The sequence below is a fragment of the Felis catus genome, chromosome A1 (genome assembly GCF_018350175.1).
Source record: "Felis catus isolate Fca126 chromosome A1, F.catus_Fca126_mat1.0, whole genome shotgun sequence".
In the NCBI taxonomy this organism is placed as follows: Eukaryota; Metazoa; Chordata; class Mammalia; order Carnivora; family Felidae; genus Felis; species Felis catus.
The window spans coordinates 7,782,575-7,798,998 of record NC_058368.1 but is presented as its reverse complement, the minus strand read 5'-3'; the positions used below and the strand labels follow the sequence as shown (position 1 = coordinate 7,798,998).

The 16,424-nt window shown below is 40.1% G+C and overlaps 1 protein-coding gene across 5 annotated transcripts in view; it reads right to left on the bottom strand.

Moving 5' to 3' along the window:
- PAN3 (poly(A) specific ribonuclease subunit PAN3) overlaps window positions 1-16,424 on the bottom strand; it is a 133,367-nt gene that overhangs the window by 87,651 nt on the left and 29,292 nt on the right. For 3 of the 5 annotated variants that reach the window (XM_023250322.2, XM_023250324.2, XM_023250326.2), the window contains exon 5: window positions 7,923-8,084. The exons of the other annotated variants lie outside the window; for them this stretch is intronic. In XM_023250322.2, the coding sequence (XP_023106090.1) occupies window positions 7,923-8,084 (162 nt within the window). The remainder of the gene's footprint in view (window positions 1-7,922; window positions 8,085-16,424) is intronic. 5 annotated transcript variants of the gene reach the window in all.

Genomic DNA, 16,424 nt, shown 5'->3' with positions numbered 1-16,424 from the left:
TCTCTCTCTCTCAAAACAAATAAACTTTAAAAAAAAAAAGTGTCTAGACAATTTCAAAGTAGCCCAATCAACGAACCCTTGTTGGCCAAATGATATGACAGATAAGGAAGATGGAAGAGGCAAGAAAACTCGTAAGTTAGACAACTGGGTGACATCAATAAACAAGACAGCACAGAGTTGTGAATGAGTGTGTCCAGATGTGTGTGAACAGGTTTAAAGGAAAAGATGTGATATTCATTTTAGACATAACGAATTTCCATAGTCTTATGCCGTATAGATGAAGATGTTCTGAAGAAGCTAGTAATTACAGTGAGTGTAGAGGAGAGAGAGGATAAAAAAATATATACCTGGAAGTCAACTATGAGTAGGGAGTAGCTGAAGTCATGAAGATGTGCTGAGATCCCCAAGGGGCGCTGTGTGAGGTAAATGAGAAGAGAGTCAAGGACAAGAGCTTAGGAGAGTTCCTGAGGCCAGGACCACAGACAAGAGGTCCTCAAGAGAGACTATGAAAGAACAGTCGAAGAGCTAAGAGAACAAAAGTTTCAAAGAAAGAGGAATGGTCAACAATGTCAAATGGAGCAGAGAGAGATCAAGCAAGAACTGATACTTCTGGTAACCTTATCAACAAGAGTTTCAACAGGGTCATGAAAGTGAACAGCAAAACACTGGGGATTGAGGGATGAATTAACAGTTAAAAAAAAAAAATAGCAACAATAAGCAGGAAGCATTTCTCAAATTGTTTTGCAGTCTCTCAAACATGTTGACCCTAGAACATTTCCTCACGTAGCATTCCTTACCCTTGGGGTCCCAGAGCAAAAGAAACTTAAACATGGCATGTTCACAAACTATCAGGAAGAAATCACTGTCGAGGGAGAGACTGACTACAACTGAAAAGGGATAAATAATAGAATACATTGTTAGAGGGAATAAAGATAGGCTCTGAAGCATATACTAGAAGAACACCTGTTTGTCTGACACAGGAAGAAAAACAGGAAGGGTATGAATGCAAATGCCGTATACAGGTCAAAAGCTGCCACATGAGACAATTCATTCTCTCTTTTTCCCTCCTCTGAACAACACAAGTCACTTACTCAAAAGTAACAGAGAAGCGGTGAGTAGGTGTGAGCAGAGTGTTAACGGTTTGGAATAGCAGCTATAAGATAAGAGAAAAGAAGTAGATCTGAGGTCAGAAAGCAGTATGTACGTACTAATGCCATTTGAGCTGCACCACAGTTCTAGAACTCTTCAAAGTACTGAGGAGAGACAGGTTTAAGCCTCAACCTCATAAAATTCCAACCCATTCCATCTAAAGCCCAAACGATTCCATCTCCTAGGGCCTAAAGTCTGGAAATCACCTGAAATAACACTAAAACTCAGCAAGAAACTAAAGATTGAAGTATATCCAGTGAGTTTCCAAAACCTCTCTGGGATCTTAAAAGCACCAGTAACAAGCAACTAGAATTCACAGGAGGATTTGTGGGCCAAAAGATTTTAATGTGAGCATTCTTCTACTTAAATACTTCTTACAAGAAATGCCATTTAATCAGACCACAAGGGGGGGCAAATGCCATCAAAAGTGATGTTGACAAGTATGAATCTCCCTAATACGCCCAACAGTCCAACCGTTCTCATCCATTTATATCACTTCGGGGGTAAGCTAAAACAACAGTAACACTAATAATTTATGATCCATATTGAGACAAAATGAATATGATTTTATTTAACATGTCATTACTTTTAAGTAAATCTTAACCAGTAACACCTTGAGAAGTTTACAAAATCATGCACTTCCCCTTCTTTTATTCAAGTTGACCCCTAATTCTTTTGTTTTTAATGTTTGTTTATTTTTGAATGAGAGCCAGCACAAGCAGGGGAGGGGCAAAGAGAAAGGGGGGCAGAGGATCAGAAGTGAGCTCCACGCTGACAGCAGCGAACCCGATGTGGGGTTCAAACTCACGAACCACGAGATCATGACCCAAGCAGAAGTCAGATGCTCAATGGACTGAGCCACCCAGGAGCCCTGACACCTCATTCTTATGGGAAAGATGGGAGCACACTGTTAGCCTTCCAAAAAAAAAAGCAGTTCTAAACTAATTTTTAAAAATATTCAAGAGTATTAGTTAAAATGTGAGCCTCTAAAAGACAATTAATGTCACTGCCTCATTACACACACACACACACACATACACACACACACACACGCACAGAGCCACACACATCTGAATATAACTGACAGCACCCTAAATAAATATAAACAAAGACAAAGTTTAGAAGCGATAAGGTGCAACTGTAGATATGGAAATTTATTTAATATCCACCATGGGCTTGGAAATTTGAATCCTCATAATTCTGTAAGGTAGGTGACAGAATATTTCAATCCTAAACAACAGTATCTGAACTAGAGAATCACTGTTCTAAGAAAAAAATTTGAAATTCACATACATCTTTTGTCAGACAGAGAAATGGGTAATCATCGCAGGCAAAGGCTAAGAAAAGATAGAGAATTCACACTCAGGTAAAATAAAGTACTCCTGGTGTGGAGTCTCCAGTAACCTTCCATCCGCCATCTGCTTGGTGTCCAGGCAAAGATGGTGAGCAAAGTACAACATGGAGAAGCCTTGTAACTTCACAACAGTGTCAAGAAGTAATTAAGACTACTGCCAGGCTCAGGAGATAGAAAAGTATCAAGAATACTTGGACAATAATGTTAAACTTCTGCGTTTCAAAAAAATAGAAGATCCTCAGGGCACCCGGGTGGCTCCGTCGGTTGAGCGTCCGACTTTGGCTCTGGTCATGATCTCGTGGTCCGTGAGTCCTAGCCCCGTGTCGGGCTCTGTGCGGACAGCTCAGAGCCTGGAGCCAGCTTCGGATTCTGTGCCTCCCTCTCTCTCTGCCCCAACCCACTCGTATTCTGTCTCTGTCTCTCTCAAAAATAAATAAACATTTTTAAAAAATTACAAAAATAAAATAAAATAAAATAAATAGAAGATCCTCTAACATTTCAAAAGAAATCACCATCCTCTGTTCTAAATCGGTTGTGATCATTAAAGTGAAACATGGTGGCCATATAGCCCAAAAAACCCATGATCAAATTTTTTAAAGGTATAAAAGTATTAGAATACCAGAAAACTGCATACATTGCCTAATAAAAGGAAATTAAACAGTAACATTTTGAGACAAAATACATTAATGGTACAAAAATAGCAGCAAATACATGCTCAGACTCAAAATATTTACAGTCCAGTGAGAAAAGGCAAAGAGATAGAGAAACTTAATATAAAACAAAATGAGATAAGTCTTAACACCAAGTATCATAGAAACAGTAAAAAAAAAAAAAAAAAAAAAATTTCTTTGAGGTGTTTAAGCAAGCATTCACAGAGAAGGTAGTATTTGAGTTAACTCTTGAAGGGAAAAGGAGGAAAGATTTTTTGTTTGTTTTTCAGATTCAGTTAATAACAGCACAAAACACAAAGATACAGAGAAGTGACAACATATTTCATGTTATATGAGGTATGAAAGATTCAAAATGATTAGAATTTAGGAAGTGTGGATGATTAAAGAGAGATAGCCCTAGATAAGTAGAACAGATCCTGAAGGGATTTGAGAAAAATTATTCAGAAGATACACTTAGGGTTTATATAAACTATGTCAGTAGTGTTAAAAAAGGAAGGAAGAAGATACTGTAGAATTTTAAAGAATACAGACTACAGCAGACAACATAGTAGAAAAATCTCCGATTTACAATTAAATAGACTTGAGCTAGGAATCCTAGCTCTATCACTTATTAACAACAAAATTTTGGGGGGTGCCTGGCTGGCTCAGTTGGTAGAGTGTGTGACTCTTGGTCTCTGGGTTGTGAGTTTGAGCCTCATGTTGGGTGTAGAGATTACTTAAAAAAAATAATAATAAAACCTTTTAAAAAAAAAGTAAGGTTTTTCTAAATTGCAACTTTCGTTATTTGTCAACTGGGGCTGGTATGTCATTACTGTAGAACAGCCTTGATATGATGGCAAATGCATTGCCCAATGTATTATCCGTCAATTAATGGGTAGCCAAACTTCAGCAGTTCCCTTCTTATACCAAATGGCAGAATGTGAGAGATGACTGGGAAGAAGTCAACACATGTTGCCTCAGTGACTGGGAAGATGAGGAAGTCATTTACTAAAGAAAAACCACATATTGAGGAGGGCATCTTTCGGGATGAACACTGGGTGTTGTATGGAAACCAATTTGACGATAAATTTCACATACTGAAACAAAATAAAAAAAAAAAAAAAAAAAAAAAAGAACCACAAAAGGATCCGTAGATTCGGAGAAGAGAAAAATGCACCGAGGTTTAGACATGCCAAATTTGCAGTGATAATGGGATACGTATCTACACGCAAAGATAGAAAGCACAAAAAATCTGGATCTTGAACTCAGTAGACGGTTCTAATAGAAATAAAATTTCAAGAATTTTAAGCGTACAAGGGAAAGCAAAAAACAAGCGGGCCAAGAAAAGGAGCTCACAAGGAGCCACAAGTGAAACAAGAGTCAAGACTGCAAAGAGGAAAGAGTTTCAAAAACAGAGAGGTGGCCAGCAGTTCTAAGTGCTGGATCAAATGCTGTATTTGGTAATCAAGAAGATCTCTGACATTCTACGAGAGCAATTTCAGCGAAACTTGTAAAATGCCAAGTTGCAGATACTGAAGGAATAAATGGGTGGTAAAGACATCAGAGAAAAGAACAGAAGCTATTCTAAAGGTCCTCAAGTGGAAACTCCACAAACATAGTACAGAGACCTGATGTACGTCAAAAGAGCCACATGTAAAATAAATTTAGCCTCCACCAAGCTACAAAAAAACCTAAGGAAAATAGTATCGTTGATTCTCTGACGAGCATGTTTTGTATTTATACATCTTTTTTTTTTTTTTTTGTATGAATGTATTAGAATGAAAGCATGAATCACTGTTTTATAAAAGTCGTGGGTTTGGTAAACAGGCTCTCTCATATCATGAGATTCTTGGTGAAAAAGAAATAAAAAGATTGCTAAGTGTTAAAAGATGGGGGATCATAGAGCTCTTGAAAGAAATCCAACACTGAAGAGAATAAATGAAATTATGAATGATTCAGGTGGAAACCTTCAGACTTCAGAGAAAGTTTCTGTTGCTGTTTTTGATTCAAGGTTTTTGTTGGTTACCTTTTGTTTTCAGAAATTGGAAAACTTCTAGAGGTGTTAGGTTAAGACCAAGAAATCAATGTAAAGATGTTTCCAGATCCAGAAAGAAAAGTAACTAAGTGTCACTAAGAATCGGATGGAAAGGTGAGGAAAAGGACTAACTTTACAAATACTGCAGTTATGCAGAGGCTACAGTCCATGTCCAGTATGCACAGTCTATGGATGCACTCTCACCTAAAACAAAGTTCCTCCACACAAGTTCAGTTAACTAGCTAGGTCATTAAATCAATCACAGCTCTAATACATTAGAGGGTATACCAGAGAGAGGGAAAGAGATCTTTAAAGTCTGACAAACATGGGTGAAAAGGCCCACTTCTCTACTGGCTACTATTTAACCTTAATGTTACTTAGCTTCTCTGAAGATGTTTCTTCGTTTAACAATAACATTTGCGTCCTGAACTGTGAGGAACACCAAAAGGGATGATTTATGTAAAGAGCTCACCAGAGCATCCGGCACAAGGTAACCATTTAAGTACAACAGCTATAACTACTAAAATGAAATATAAATTAATATTTCTCTGACCGTAGGATTGAGAAGACCTAAGATTTAAAGGAAAGGAAACAGGAAAGATTAACGTATCTGGCTACGCATTTTTTGAGTAAAAATTTTTATGTGAACAAATAGAAAATGTTAAAAAGCATCATATAAAACTAAAACAAAAATGGTAAAAGAATGGATTTACTTGAATTAGTTTTCTTCACACAACAAAAAGATAACCACCCCACCCCCCCACCCCCCCTACCCCCCTCACCCCCGCCAAAAGAAAAGAAAAGAGGCTGACATGCTCCTTGCCCTGCATAAACACCACCAGGTGCCCAATGTAGGAACCCACAGATACAGTAATGGACACTAAGTGGGTATTTTTTAGTACTTCAACGTGTCACTGATACTGGGAGGAGGTACCGTCCTTCCGATGTTAGACCAAGCTAATAAGGCATCCTCATGTCCTTAAAGGAAAAGAACTATCTGCAGCATAAAATAACAGTAGTATTTGAAATGTGAGTTTCAGAGAACACCAATCTTTCGCACATTGAAAGGTTTGTCTATTATAACCCGTTTTAACCAAACAGAAAGCATAATTCTAGCATTCGCTCTTACAGCAACCTAATGGTGTTTCGAGCTGCGCTCTAAAGAGGTACCTCGAGACCGTCACTGGGATAAGACGGGCATATTGTGGAGAGGCTGAGTGGCTCTGCCCGTGCACGACCAGTGTCACGCCCCACAGCCCGCACGCCAACTCCACCTCCACTCGTCTCTGTTCTTGTCTAGTTAGGGTGCAATTTATTTTCAGACTTTCTTTTTAAAACTGAAAAATAATTCTAACCGCCAACATCGAATCTCTCTCCTACCAATCTCAAAGATAAAAAATTCAACGAACTGTACTGCTATTCATTATTGCCAGATTCAAAACTCTCCAAGGAAATTTTGAGGATATTATCCTGGGGACCCTACCCACCCCCCAAAACTTTTCCTTACCTTTAGGAAATACTATGAAAACTTCACTTGGGGCAAATGCTATGTTTCGCAATATTTTTGTAGTAACTTGTTTATTTCTATGCCCAAGGGAATATAGATATCGCTGTGGTATTAATACTGAACAGACCAAAGTATCGTGGAACCCCTTCATAACACAAAGTGGTAACAGAAATAAAACCAAATTGTTAACTTTGTTGTATGTTTTCTGCATGTGGTGTATGTATGTGGGCTTACAGCCTCTGGGCTACCAATGCATTAAAAATACCCATGTAGGGGCGCCTGGGTGGCGCAGTCGGTTGAGCGTCCGACTTCAGCCAGGTCACGATCTCACGGTCCGTGGGTTCGAGCCCCGCGTCAGGCTCTGGGCTGATGGCTCGGAGCCTGGAGCCTGTTTCCGATTCTGCATCTCCCTCTCTCTCTGCCCCTCCCCCATTCATGATCTGTCTCTCTCTGTCCCAAAAATAAATAAAAACGTTGAAAAAAAATTTTTTTTTAAATACCCATGTATTCTGAAAGTTTGGGGAGAAGGATATTCGACTTCCACCTAGACTGCAGGTCTGATTAACAGGTCTGTATTATACCATTACCAGTGTCATTAAAGGAGAATATAATCATTATTATCCAAATTACAATTGAATATAATTCAAACCTTTCCCCTGGTACTTCAGAATCTTACTGAAAAGCTAACCTTTGTGATAAAATCCATTTTCATTATTCAGCAATGATAGACTGAAATGCGCCTGCCACAACTCTATGACAACATACTGTCGAAGCTGGTTTTAGAACCAACACGTAACAAGTCATTTACATCCAAGTTTTATTTAGTAGTAAAAAATGTACAGAAAGACAACATATGAAGCTTCCTGTTATTGAGATTGCAAATAAATGAGACTTCTATAAATTTTATAACGACTTTTGAATACAGTACCCTGAATAACTGTGTGTGAAATATAATTTGAACTCATAACAAAATCCAAAAGGGAAAAACTAAATTTAATAAAAGAATAGGAAAATAACTACAAGCAGAGAAAGCTCAAAAGCCACCACAGAAAATCAATGAATTGGTTAACGGGCCACTAAACTTACTTCGATTTAAAAAAAAAAAAAAAAAAAAATCACCTAAGGATATCAACTAAGCCATCCAACCTTCACACCCACCACCCACACAGACACAGAAAGCAGCCAAGATATTCACTTTCAAAAAATGTCTAATAAAATTATTTTTACCTGTAAATTGTTTTCTGTGACTCTGTTCCACCAAACCATATTGATGGGTACTCCTGATTTACACCTGTCAGCAAGGCAGCCAATAGGGTTCTTTGCTTTTCGTGCCTTTGATCCCATCGGAACTAGCCTCTCCTCCAGCATCCCCAGGCGATACTTCCTTGGCTAGGAAAAAGAAGGAAAGAAACCAGGCCACTCCTAACATCCCCCACACTAATCTAAACTAACATAACTAGCATAGAGAGGATAGCAGGAATGGTGGAATAGGAAACAAGCAAAATTTCTAAGATACTCCCTCTAACGTCCCTATCACCACCCACCATTTCCCACCCCCACCCCCAATACACACCTCCAAAATAACCCACAGTCCTAACAGGCTGAACAACAATATGATATAAAGCAACAACTGTTGTAGAGATATACATTATAATCCCACTTTACCCAACTTTAATGAATAGAAATTACCAGCAAAGTTAAATGCTCTACACAATTTTTTCCACTGGCACTTACCTATTCTCACTGCAATATGAAGAAATGCTTCAAGGGCACAAAATACAGGTAAAAATATTCTCCAAACTCTTATCTTTTTCTGCTCCCCATTTTGCTACCTTATTTCCTACTGAGGAATTGCCCCCACTTCAAAGCAGCAGCTAATTCCTAAGAAATAGATTTGTTTTGAATTGATTTTTTTAATTTTTAAAATTCTATGCAGGTTAAAGTACAAGTCATTATGTCTGAAGTGGGCATTCGACTTAAGGTACTCAATGAAATCATCTCAAAAATTTTTTAAAAAATGCACACATTTCATGGGACTTATAAATACCAGTAATGTGAACAGACTGATAACTGAATAGCTTGTCCAATAAAAGCATAAATTCATTGGCAAACATTGTCATAAAGTTAGCAAACAATCTTAATAGTAGTTGGCGGGGCTTTTTTATACGTGAAAGTTAATGGTAGTTGTCACCATCTTACCTCTAAATTTGCACTAAATTACATCTCAAGGGAATTTGTGTGTGTGTATATTTTTTTTTTTTTTTTGTATACATATTTTTCCCTTTAAGGAATGCTGGTATATTCCTAGGAAAGGTGACTAATTTAAGCCTGAAAGAAGAAAATCTATGTTTACTCACTGTTCTGTCGTAAGTCTGCTGAAGCAAACAGTTACAATTAACTTTCTTCAGAAAAAGTGTCATGGCCAGACAAATACATAACATATAATTTTGGCTAGTAGAGACAATCAATTTGAAGAAAACTCTTGATTTCTAAATTTCAAAGTAACCTTGCAAATAACGCCTATGGGAATTATTCTATGCAAATTAGATTCTAACTGCAGAGATGGGCCTTTGCCAGTGGTCTTTGATTTAAGGGGAAAAAAAGTAAACTTGCATAAGAAAGACAACTAAACTACCTACCAACCCAATAATTATAGCAGTGGATAAGTGTTTCATGAGGCTAACACATTTCCACCTCTATGCAATCTCACACCAATTCAATTACCCTTCATGTCTACATCACAAGCAACTTCTGTGGATGAAAATAAAAATGTACTCATCAGAACAATATTATAAACGAAAGAATTTTAAAGGAACTTATTTCTAGTAACACAGCTCACAACTGTAAGACTTTGATACGCAGCAAAAATACTATCACCTTAATTAAGCTTTCACTAACTTAAAACTTCTATTTTAGAAAATGTCTGGCCTAAAGAGTATCCTAATTATCAGAAAAGTTCAACACATCAAAGAATATTTACTTAAACAAAATCACAACCTATCAGATAGGATTTACACAAGGCACCTAAATTTCGGACACGTATTTCAAATTCAGACTTGCTTTTGAGCTGGTCATTACAATTGGTGCAATTTATTTCCTTATACCGGTGCACTAAGCAACATAGAAAAAAAGTATTTAAATAAATCCAATGTAGCATTCTCCCTTCCCAACAGGTCTCCTTCTGTTTCTTATTTTTCCGAAGAGGAATCCATCACTTCTCTCCCCACCCCAACCCTCAAAAACCTGTAATTACCCTAACACCCTTCACTCTTGAATAGAAGAGATCCCCAAAAATGTGCCATTACAGATTTAAGTTTCTCCAATAAGTAGCAAGAGATTAAAACTTAACCTGAAAGTAAAACCTTCTATGTGATACCGAATGAAAAGACTTACGGTATCAGTACCATTTAAATTATCATGAGAAGCAAAAGAAGACAAAATGACATCTGAAAACGGATGGCAGCCATAGAAAGCACGAGGGTGAGGCGAAAAGACCACATGTAGAAGTCTCACTGCACAGGACATAAATTATAGTAAAATCTCATCTGTAAGCTAATTCCCAATTTATCTTGACTATCATATATCCCTTGAAGAACACGCATTTCCAACTAAACATCTAAGAGATCTTTTTGTATCAGGACCTGTTCTAAATACTTGGAATACAATGATGAATAAAACACAAACCTTTCCCTCAAAGAGGATATAATGTGGTAGGTAACAAAGTCATGCAAACAGAACATACTGACTGTGATATAATAAATGCATATATAATAAATAAGGTACCAACAGGGCAGAGACAAAGGGTTCACAGAGAAGGCAAAAGCCTGAGCAGTTCTGAAGAAGAAGTTAAGTGGACCCAGACTGAAAGGGGGAGGGGGAGAGGGGGAGGGGGAGAGGGGGGAGGGGGAGAGAGGGAGGGGGAGAGAGGGAGAGGGAGAGGGAGAGACGGAGAGGGGGAGAGGGAGAGGGAGAGACGGAGAGGGGGAGAGGGAGAGGGAGAGACGGAGAGGGAGAGACGGAGAGGGGGAGAGAGAGAGAGGGAGGGAGAGGGAGAGACGGAGAGGGAGAGGGGGAGAGGGAGGGGGAAGAGGGAGAGGGAGAGACGGAGAGGGAGAGACGGAGAGGGGGAGAGAGAGAGAGGGAGGGAGAGGGAGAGACGGAGAGGGAGAGGGGGAGAGGGAGAGGGGGAGAGGGAGGGGGAAGAGGGAGAGGGAGAGACGGAGAGGGAGAGACGGAGAGGGGGAGAGAGAGAGAGGGAGGGAGAGGGAGAGACGGAGAGGGAGAGGGGGAGAGGGAGGGGGAAGAGGGAGAGGGAGAGACGGAGAGGGAGAGAGGGAGGAGACAGAGAGGGAGAGATGGAGAGGGAGAGGGAGAGATGGAGAGGGAGAGGGAGAGAGAGGGAGAGAGAGAGGGGGGGAGAGGGAGAGAGGGAGAGAGGGAGAGGGGGAGAGGGGGAGAGGGGGAGGGGGAGAGGGGGAGAGGGGGAGGGGGAGAGGGGGAGAGGGAGAGGGGGAGAGGGGGAGAGGGGGAGAGGGGAGAGGGGGAGAGGGGGAGAGGGAGAGGGAGAGAGGGAGAGAGGGAGAGAGGGAGAAGGAGAGGGAGAAGGAGAGGGAGAGAGGGAGAGGGAGAGAGGGAGAGGGAGAGGGAGAGACGGAGAGGGAGAGACGGAGAGAGAGAGAGCGCGCGCCACTGTAGGCCAGAAGAAAGGTGTACGTAGACGCATAGATGCATACAGGCACTGTGGGCAAGGGCACACAAGGGCCCTTGTCAAGGGCAAGGGCAAACCGCAAGTATTAAGTCTACCAGGAGAGCAGAGGGCCAACCAACCTCCAAGAGCAAAAGATGAGGCTTCAAAGCAATAAAAAAAAAAAACCGTTCCTATCCCGTCCCAAGGACTTCAGACTTCATTCCATGGGCAACAGGAACTCGTGAAAGCTTCCGATGGAACATTACACTGGCAACGGGCAGACCCACGGTGGGCTGTGGCGGCAATCCGGGTTAGGGTTGCTCAGCCCCCACTCACCCACGGGGCTGGCGGCCGTGGAGGCCGCCCTGGGCACCACGGCACGTTTCGGCAGCGTCCCCGGCCTCTTGCCTCTGGAAGCCAGTGGCCCCACAGGCCCAACTGTGACAACCCAGAAAGATCTCCAGTGTTCCCTGGGAGCAGGGGCACAAAACTGGCCCCATTTGAGAATCGCTGGTGATTCTCCAGGATGTGAACTCAAGGGAACTGAAGTGGGAACGAAGCTAATTACGGCCTGGGTGGGAAGAGACATGCTGGGCTAAGAACTGCTATCGGTGACTCACTGAAAGTGGGGGCTAAGGAGACCGGAGAAGTCAAATCGAAGATGAGGAAATAAAAGGGGGCGAAGAAAATTTTACGGGAAATGCTTATTAATCCCTAAAGTTATTCCCCTAACATTCTGAGTTCTGTAAGATCCAAACCCTCCCCTCCAGAGCAAACAAAAGCCCTCTTCCCTCTCCTAGACCAATCTTGAGAACGTCGATAGTCAACAAAAGCAGTAAAGGGCACTGCTGACCCTCCGTGCTTGATAGCCTCGCCCTCCGTGGAGTTCTACTTACAGAATGGAAGTATTTTTAAGTGTCCTGTCCTATCTGTAAATCACCAGCTTTTCTGCCCCATCTCCTACCAAGTCCACACCATACATCAAAATTCCCAATCTCTTTCTGTTCCTGTGGTAAAATATCCTGAAAGTGTTCCTCCCCCTCTCCCTCTCTCTAGAGTTACACAATCCCTGCTTTAAAATCTCAAGATTCACTACAACAGCGAACGATTTTTATCATTCTTCACAAAATCTAAATAAACAGTACGGTAAGAGTAGATGAAAATAGTTTTACTCATTTGATTAGGCATTTTAAAACAACACACTGGCTTCAACAAAAGTATTCAAGGATCCTTTTGTGTTCAAACTGTAAGGAACCTATGAATTTTCTGGAAATGTTATTAAAATAAAAATTCTGCTTCAGTGGACCTCGAGCGAAGCCTGAGACTGCATTTCTAAAAGGCTCCCACAACTACTAGTACTCTCCCGCTCTGGTGACCACACTTTGGGAGGAGTAAAGTTCTAGAGAATATTACAGAAAAGACCTAGAGAAAAAACAACAAACGGTCCAGACAGAAACTGAGGCCACTCCCGGAAATAGCAAGAGTTCAACAGAGTTTGACCTACATACTTCGAGACCATTACTCATATACCCTGCAGAAGTTTTTCAATGCTGGCTCTTCGAAATCTCATGACCTAGTCCATAAAAGCCCTTTCCAATGGTTTAAGATTAAAGGAAATCCTCCTTTGCTCCTTACACATGAGGGATGTCTCCGTATCAAAAGAAAGAATAGTAAAAGCTAATTTTTACGACTCTTTGAGTTCAAAAGCCTAACTGCACACACTTTTTTTTAGTCATTCATTCACTCGACATTTCAACATAACACTCTTTGCTCTTCTTCCTAGAAATACAAAGCTGAGATCTATTCTCTTCCCCTAAAAAACTTCACAGTCTAGCCAAAGAAAAATCTATAAATACCACTGCATGTATAGAAAATGTAGTTAAAGCCACTAAGTAACAGACCAATTTTTCAGTGCACAATTCTTCTGGTACAACTGCAAAACAGCAATGCTTTAACAATGCTTCCTATTACTAGCCGTATGTTGTTATATATCATTAACTAATTAGGGATAAACTATAGAAATCAAGTTGTTACCATAGTACAAAAAGTTTCCAACACCCTGAATTTTAAGAAACCCTTTCGAACATCAAAAACATTCACTATTTGTACTTCTAAAACAACGAGTGATGATTTAAAGTATTATGAATGCCACTTTTAAATGGTTTGCATTTTATTAGTCACAACTTCTTCAGGTAACTTAGAAAATAGTAGTGTGTGTGTGTGTGTGTGTGTGTGTGTGTGTGTGTATAAACTATCTCCATTCAGATAATACTTAGTAACTATATTAATTCCCATTACCTTTTACTATAATAACTCAGCAACCTACCTCCTGCCACTCCTGAGGTCCACTAATAGAAACCTCTGCTCTAGGACTGACTACATATTTATTTGAAAATAAACCTGCATTTTTTTTATTTATTTATCTTTTTAATATAACCTCTTCTAAAGGCACCTGGCTGTCTCAGTCAGAAGAACATGTGCCTCTTTATCTCAGGGCCGGGAGTTTGACCCCCACATTAGGTGCAGAGATTATTTAAATAAATAAAAATAAAACTTGAAAAACAAAACCTCTTCAGGAGTGCCCAGGTGGCTTAGCTGGTTAAGAGTCCAACTTCGGCTCAGGTCATGATCTCACGGTTCGTGAGTTCGAGCCCCAAGTCAGGCTCTGTGCTGACAGCTCAGAGCCTGGACCCTGCTTCGGATTCTGTGTCTCTCTCTCTCTCTCTCTCTCTCTCTCTCTGTCCCTTCCCTGCTCACTTCTCTCTCTCTCTCTCTCTCTCTCTCTCTCTCTCTCAAAAATAAATAAACATTAAAAACATTTTTTTAATAAAATAAAAACAAAACCTCTTCCAGCTCACAGCAGTCGTCCCTAAATTAATGAAATGTCCTAATATTTTAGCATATTTGTAATTATGAGAAGTAAATTGGAAATTATAATTTCATTAACGATTGGTGGGTAATCTAAACTCACTGGGAAAAAATAGACCCCCAAATTGACTAAAACCATTTGAATTTTTTAAATCAAATACATTAACTAATTTCCATATAATCATCAAGACAGGGAACTACCTCTACCTAATTTACTATGTGGATTTTAAAGGCTCCTACACCTAATTAATTTAGAATAGTAAATCCAGACCTACAAACCACTGCAGCATGGGCTCCAATCATCTTCCCCGTGAGTAAAACACTTAAAAAATCAAAAACAGAGTAAGCCAGCTTCAAAGATTATGTTGTATTTTGTCCCACCATTCGTTATAATTGTGGGCTATTTGTGAAAACATACTAGGTTCCTTAAGCTTTCATTGTTCAAATAAAACCAAGAGTAGGACACAATGGGCAAGCGAGTCCACTAAAAAACAGACCCACTGTTAGAGACTCGGGGGCAGGAAAACATCTATAAATGAAAAAGCCCTTTTAATTTGCGAAGTCAATGTACAGGATAACAGGATGAAAACAGACGATGCTCTAAGTTGTATCAAATAAAGCAAAACAGGATTTACATACGCACACGAACATATTTTTAGGCTCTACCATGAGTCAGTCCCCCAATATTCTATGCATATGTTTAAGGAAGCTTACAAAGCGGTTATTCCTTCTGTTCTTAAAACCTCCAGGTTATAACGGAGTTCTACGCCAACAAAAGCAAGACCAGTGGAGTACTTCTGCTAAGCAAGGCTACATTTAATTTCTAAAGAACTGGAACACCAAACTGCAACTTCTTTTATTCTTCTGGTTTAGAATGGAACTGAATATAAAACATAGAGAAAGAAAATACCGTGCCCAAGTTATTTTAAGTGAATCTGAGGAAAGGTGTTTTTCTCAAGTCATGGAAGTTATTTCCACAAGAAACTATCAACTGTAATCATTTTATAACTGTAATCAAGTTTGACAATGGATTCCAGTACTTTATCAAAAGTACCCATGATGCTAAACGCCTGATCACTCATTAGCAGAAGGTTCCCTTTTTATTTATTTACATTTGTCCCCTGGCTTCAATCTTGAAATGAAGCAGAATATCCTCAGAGATGCTCTTTACTAGATAGAACTGAACCTAAACTAAAGCAGTGGTTACTCAAAAGTAATCTCACACACATTCAGAAACAGATACACACGTTTTAGAACTACAGAATCATAAGCAACAGAAGACTGGAACAACAACTACCACGTGGCAAGCACAAGGCACTACGCCAAGCACTTTATACCCATTAACGTATTTCATGCTCACAACTCTGTGAGACCAGCACAACCGTAAAGCCCGCTCCACCGATGAGAAAAGTGAGGCTATCCGAGGTTAAAATAACTCACCTATAATCCCACAACTAGCGTAAGGTCGGGCTCCAGAGTTTGCACTCGTAACTGTGATATTCTGCCTCCAATTTGAAGAAACCTGTTCCATATTCCTTAACATATTTCAATCTTAACCTTATTCTAGCTAATCCTAAAATAGCCAAATACAAACTCCCGAATGAATCAATCTCTGAATCTACCTGGCATGGACGGGATCGATGAGAAACAAGAGCTACAGAGGCTCCATTCAAAGAAATAAAATTAAGCAGCTCCCTCTCCCCATTTCCAAAATGCAGGGGAAAACATCCTGGGAATTAAACAGAGTTGGGGAGGGGCGCCCGGGGGGCTCAGTTTCTGACTTCGGCTCAGGTCACGATCTCGCGGTTCGTGAGTTCGAGCCCCACGTCAGGCTCTGTGCTGACAGCTCGGAGCCTGGAGCCTGCTTCGGATTCGGTGTCTCCCTCTCTCTCTCAAAAATAAACAAACATTTAAGAAAAAAACAGAGTTGGGGAAATTATGCACTTTGGGTTCAATTTAGCTAAAACTTAGGCTAGCATGTTTGTGGATGGGAATTCTAAACTCACCTTTACTAATTCATTACTGACCCCGACTTTGTAGAAAATAGAGGTGAACCAAGAGCAATGCCAAGCGGCTGAAATCAGCTACTTCACTTTGTAAACACAATGACCAGAGCAGAGTAAAAAGAAGTCAACCACATAATCTCAGAATGAGCTACTAGTTCCCAAGTCCAG